Here is a 5,994-nt window from a genome sequence, read left to right on the forward strand (position 1 = left end):
TTTTCTCAAAACTTTGCAAATAAATGTGAACATTTATACAATAAAGCTCATATTGAATGTAAATTTCACAAAATGCTCAAATTGAGCACAACAATATATGTTATAAGCATATGTTAGTCACAGTTATACTCATATTCACTAGACAGGTCGCAAAACCTGTAACTCACTTCACATCCTATAAGTGTACAGCCGCCACATCCACAAGCCTTCCTCAAAATTTCATTCAGAATAACAACCTTTTTAGTCTATTGTTGGCAGAAACATTATGATTCAAGATATAAGACTTTTGAAAAAGATCTTGTTATTTCACTTACCTGTGGCTCATTTTCTCACTTTATGCGACAGTCATATGAAGCACCGCTATGCGTTATGTCTACTTTCATAGTGAATTTTTGAGGCTACCATGGAAGTGTACATGAATCTTGTCCACATCATTTGAGCTAAAATAAAAATACAAAGGTATACAATACCAAAAGTAATTTAATATGGTGAAATCAGGAGAAACCTGTTATTAGATTTTCAAGATAAATTATGAACATTTTAGCTTCTGATATGCAATGCAAAAAAAATCGAAATGATGTAGCTGAAGTCCCAAAGGTTAAACACATTTCATTTTCATCATAGGTTTCAGGTCCATTACTGTCCAATTACTTACTTAAACCAGTGGTAGTTTTGTCAAGTATTACAGTTGAGGAGTACACTATTAGAATACAAAAATAATATACTTTGTCAAAGGAAACCTCACACAATCATAATATATCAAATTGTCAAAATGTTACTTTAATGGAAAGAAAATGTGCATATATACATAAAAATACATTTTTTTTTTATCACAGAAAATAAATAATGCATTAAAACTTTGATTGAAATCAGTGTGTTTGGGTGCATTTGGTTGAAATCAGCAAAAAAAAATTGACACTGTTCAGCAGTGTTTATGCCAGGCTAGGTTAGCCACACTTTCTCAAATACCCCTCTACTTTTGAATATTGTTGAACCCATCTTCCTCTCACCTCTCTGTCTCCTCAGAAAATCAGCAAAAAAAGAAAAAGCAGTTAAGCAGTTCCAAGGATAAGGAATCCTTCACCAGACCCATGAAAAGATCCACCATCCAGAATGAACACAGCTTTTACTATTGTCAGTACAGACTCATTCCTGAGACTCCAGGGCCATTTGTTTCAAGATGCGCTTTTCCTTTCTGATCCGCATTCGTTCCTTAAAGTCTTCAAGCTCTTTCCTCTATTTGTAGACACAAGTAATAACCATCAATAGATATCATCACATTGACATGGTCTTAGAGATGTTACAATGCACATTATCAACACTTACCTGCGACTTCTCATCTGGTGGAAAGATCTCCCTCTAATGTGTGGAATTGGTGAGAGACCGCAGGAAAAGAAGAGAAAAACAATGATTTGAAATGCAGTTGATTCGAGAGAAATGGCTTACAAGTGACCTGAGTGACAGACAACTAACCTTCCTCTTGACAATGTACTCCTCAAAGTACTCTGCTTGGTTTGATACCCAGAACATGGCAACGGGGAAGGAGAGGTACAGCATCATCTGCGGAGAGGACAATGTGAATCAGGTTTGATAATAAATGATGACATTGAGACGACTAGTACTTGAAGGAATCCGTCCAGCGTCATTTTAAGCAACTACTTCTGACAAGGTAAATTGAACGGTTACAATGTTTCTATAATGTTACAATAAACATCAATGATTATGAACTACGCAATGATGACTGGCCGTTGGCTATCAACCAAACAATGTACACTTCAAATTAAAACTTTATCGGTGACATCAAGTTTACTGAAAACAAACTAAACATATAATTACAACGATTGAAACTCGCAGCAGTGAATCTAACATCATATTTTAGCTGCTAACTAGCCGGTTAGCCTACCTGATGTTACATGACCGCTTGCCTCAACTAGCATCTACAGCTAACGAGTACTAGTGGTCATTGTTTTGTTATAAATAACTCTTCATATGAAACACAGAACGTATTAACAAATGCATATAAAATTAAAAGCCAATACCCACCCTAAAAATCTCTAAATTTACGCCCATGTTTAAGCACCATGTAAACCACTCCAACCTTCACTCTACTTCTGCCGTTTCGACAATTTCTTGACGCTGAATGATGACGTAGGTTTCATAACAACTATAGTTCAGTTGTCTTGTGGTTCAAATGTCTTTACTTATAAGAACATTATATCTATGCTTCTCCTTAAGCCAACTTGTTTCTGTTTCTCCTTGTATACGCTTTTGGAATAATACATTTGAAAATATTGTTTGGAAAATATTTTGAATACTAAAAGGATTACATGATTAGCCTACCAATAATTGTCACCCTCACAACGGAATCAACGAAATTAGTTCCATCCTACTTCTTCTGATTGTTTTTCTGTCATTGTTTTACTTAAACAGTTGAGCATATTTTTGCGGAATGTTGTCATAAACGTTGTCAAAAAAGATAAAGCATTTCCCTTGACTTTTTATTCTTGACATGGATCAACTGATTTAATTAGTCAGCTATTGCTGGGGGAGGCATGGTATGTCCTCATACAGACTCTCTTATATTATAAGGTCAACAAACTGTAAAGAAACAAATTAACCGATAAAAGAACTGAATTTGCAATACTGCATTGGTGGCTTGTACCACATAAGAAGTACATTATTAACTTAATAAAAAACACAATTTAATTTCCAGCCCTTTTTATCTTAATGTAAAATACAATTTCATATTAAATGATCCACCCTTTGAATTGACTTTAAATACCACCAAATGTATGCAAGCATTTGAATTTATGCAAGCACAAACAATGGAAGAGAAAAACAAATGAATACAATAAACATTTAGAATTTTATGCATTAGAATTATTGATATTTCTTTTTAATTGCAATGGCCTATTTCAGCCCATTTTATCTGTTGGCTCAGAAGGGGACATCCAGTGCATAAACGTATTTTGAACTTTAAATATTTAATTTTTCAGTAGGCTATAGAATTGTAAGAGTGAACTGACTCTTGGTTGTTTCAATGCACATTTCAATGGTGTTTAAGAATGATGGAAGACACTTGAACAAAAAGTTACACAATTTACCTGACACCTCAAATTACTAAGAGGAACTTTGTTATTAATTTACATTTTTTAACATGTGAAATGGCTCCTGTCAAATTCTATATTCAAATTGTTTTGTCTACTTTTAAACCTTCCTCAAACCCTTTGGCATTAATATGTGCTAATATGTGATTTCAACCTTGTCATCCACTGTCTACAACCCTTCTTTTTGCTCTGTTCATGTTTATGCTCATGTCTATACGTTCTGTCTGTACTGGACTGAAAAGAAAAGTTTGTAGTTCAAACTGGAGCCATTTCACATTTGTTGTAGGCTACTTGGGCTAGGGGCTCATTTAAAAAAAAAAAAAAAAAACTCTACCAATTATGTTTTATACAAAAATCATGACACAGGTTTCAAATTATTCTTGTCTTTACCTCCTTGAGAACCGTCCTGTATGAATGTTTATACATATTCTTTTTATTGGTCTTTTGATAAAATACCTACAGTTAATATAAGCGACTTATAGAACTTGGGGAAAAGTATGTAACTTATAATGGACATAATATGGCTTTCAGCACCAAATCACATTTTACTTGAGTTGGACTGTTTGTTACAAAGAGGGTCCAAAACATTTGCCATTTGGCCACTAAAAACACGTCATGTTAAAGAATCCATGGGATTAAAGCCTTTTCTTAACCTAGATACTGTAGTAATTGTTAATCCCCAGCAGAAGGAAGAACACCAATTAATGTAAAAACATGTCATGAGATGACTTTGGAGTCTAACTACACTTCCCAAGAATTCTGAGCAAAACAAATAACAACCACATAGATGTAGGTTTTTTTGTTTCCTTTTAATTTTCTATAAAAGAGATGAGTTTATTCCATGATCATAACAGATTGAATCATTGACCTCGATAGCCCACTCACATACCAAACAAATCGAGGAAAATGTTAAAACACGAAACCCAAAAACAAAATGAAAAAAAAAGAAGAAGGAAAATGTGAAATAAAATACCTGAATAAAGCAAACTTGCTGCTGAGCAACATGGTCAGCACATTCTCTGGAGAGATTCATATCTATGGCACGTTAACATCCAACTCTTACCATGGAAAAGCAAGTACACATGAAAAGGCTTTAAGTATTGAAAAGTGATCTCTCTTACCTTACCTTTCATAGGCCAAATGAACCAATAATATATAAAGTTAAACATGTGAACTTCCAAAGGAGGGTGAAGAAAAGATGAGTGTTGTTAGCAAAGCAACTCGTTCTTTTGAAGTGTTCTTGGATTTGAAGACACTTCCCGTGCCACAAAAGACCATACAGTCACACATACCAACTTATATACATACATACATACACACATAAACATACAATTATGCATACACACACATGCACGCACACTGACAATAATGGTTAAGTGTCTGTGCCAACATGTCCACTTGAAAAGAAAAAAAGAAGCTAGGGACAAAAGAAAATGACCAGGTACATAGAAGTCCAGCTAAAACTAGATTTTAAACCTGAATATTGTAATTGGGTAAAATATAAAATGCTGACTTTCCTTTTTTTGCCTTTTTACACAAGCTCTCCCCTAAAATCCCCCCCCCTCCTTCCCAAAGCCTTCGGTCAACCAGCATTTGCCCACCCCTTACCCTCCCAAACCCAATATAGGCCAACTAGAATCGCAATACAATACAGGCACTGGAGAAAAACACCATAAGAGAAACTCAGAGGATCTGCCAAGGTTTCAAGTTGTGCCCCCAACCCCCTCACTGTCTCAAATAATATAATTAGAACTCACATCCACTAGAATTGAACAAGAACAATGATATAAAATCAGAACTGTTTTTGATATTTTTTTTTTGTATTTTTTTTTTTTTTAGGTTTTATGTTTCAAATCTTTTTTGTGTTTATTATATCTAGTACAGCGTACAGAGTGTCTCTGCTTAGTCATAGTTTAAATGATTTGTGAAGAAAAGAAGAGTCATGCAAAGACTAGCTTCCATCTCTGTTCCATCTCCGAGTTCTCCCCCGAGGACTTTGGGCTTCTGTCGGGCAAAAATCAGCTGTGCTTAACCAAGCCAAACGAGCTAGGTGTTAATGCTTCGACCCATTCTAACGTTGCCGATTGGGTGAAGATAAACCGGTTTGGAAAAAAAAAAAAAAAGATATTGCAAAATCTTGCATCTCTTTGTACAATAGACATAAATGTTGAAAGTTTTTTCAATTATGATCATAATAATACAAAAAATAAACAAAGGACAGCTCAGCAAGAAGGCCCAATGTCAGGGAGCTCTCCTGTGGTCATTGGAACTCTGCACTAGGGTGAAGTCAAATTAAATGATGGAAGAATGGATGCATATTTTATGGGGTTTGCCCTCAATAAACACTTGTAGGGAGTAATGCATATATTAGTCTATTTACTATCAGGCTAGCTAGGCCCATTGGGTAGGGGACTGGACAAGAAAAATATATTTATATATTAAGAAAGACAAAAGTTAAATGAAGAATTTCAAGACTAGAACTTCAGCATAAAAGGAAATAGTTGTTTGGCATAGACAAAGATGGAGAATGGCATTGATAAGAGTGTTAAAATATAAAAAAAAGAAAAGAAAAAAAAAACACAACAGTAACCATAGAATAAGAAAATACCTTTTTACAGTAGATCCTACATAATGAAAAAAATCTGCACATTGTAACACTCCTCTCTGGTTTGTAAATAATGGATAATTTCTTTGTTCATACGTCCAGGTCAGTGAGTACTGTTATATTTGTGTGTTTGTGTGTGTTTTTACAGGTCAGAGGCGTAAGGCAAGCTGCACCTCCTCTCCTGAGAAGTGACAACTCAAGATTTAATATTTAAGTGCCCACCCCCACCCTGCGATCTGCTTGAATGTGTTCACCTAGAAAACAAAAACCAAAGGAAGAGAA

At 34.8% G+C, this 5,994-nt stretch overlaps 1 protein-coding gene across 1 annotated transcript; it reads right to left on the reverse strand.

Moving 5' to 3' along the window:
- Positions 1-752: 752 nt before the first annotated feature.
- pet100 (PET100 cytochrome c oxidase chaperone) lies at positions 753-2,132 on the reverse strand. Its single transcript, XM_080856897.1, has 4 exons — positions 2,044-2,132; positions 1,474-1,560; positions 1,327-1,359; positions 753-1,236 (listed from the first exon to the last, which is right to left on the reverse strand). Exons 1-4 carry the CDS (start codon positions 2,068-2,070, stop codon positions 1,147-1,149), a joined length of 237 nt encoding a protein of 78 aa, XP_080713023.1. The 5' UTR covers positions 2,071-2,132; the 3' UTR covers positions 753-1,146.
- Between the last annotated feature and the right edge of the window lie 3,862 nt (positions 2,133-5,994).

The sequence above is a fragment of the Sprattus sprattus genome, assembly GCF_963457725.1.
Source record: "Sprattus sprattus genome assembly, chromosome: 18".
In the NCBI taxonomy this organism is placed as follows: Eukaryota; Metazoa; Chordata; class Actinopteri; order Clupeiformes; family Clupeidae; genus Sprattus; species Sprattus sprattus.

Bases quoted from the DNA above. Each gene is read 5' to 3' on its own strand.
- pet100 (XM_080856897.1), bottom strand. From the start codon at position 2,070: ATGGGCGTAAATTTAGAGATTTTTAGG. The intron at 1,561-2,043 runs GTGGGTATTGGC...TCCTCTCCGCAG, and splicing joins TAAATTTAGAGATTTTTAGG to ATGATGCTGTACCTCTCCTT. The intron at 1,237-1,326 runs GTAAGTGTTGAT...GTCTACAAATAG, and splicing joins CACCAGATGAGAAGTCGCAG to AGGAAAGAGCTTGAAGACTT.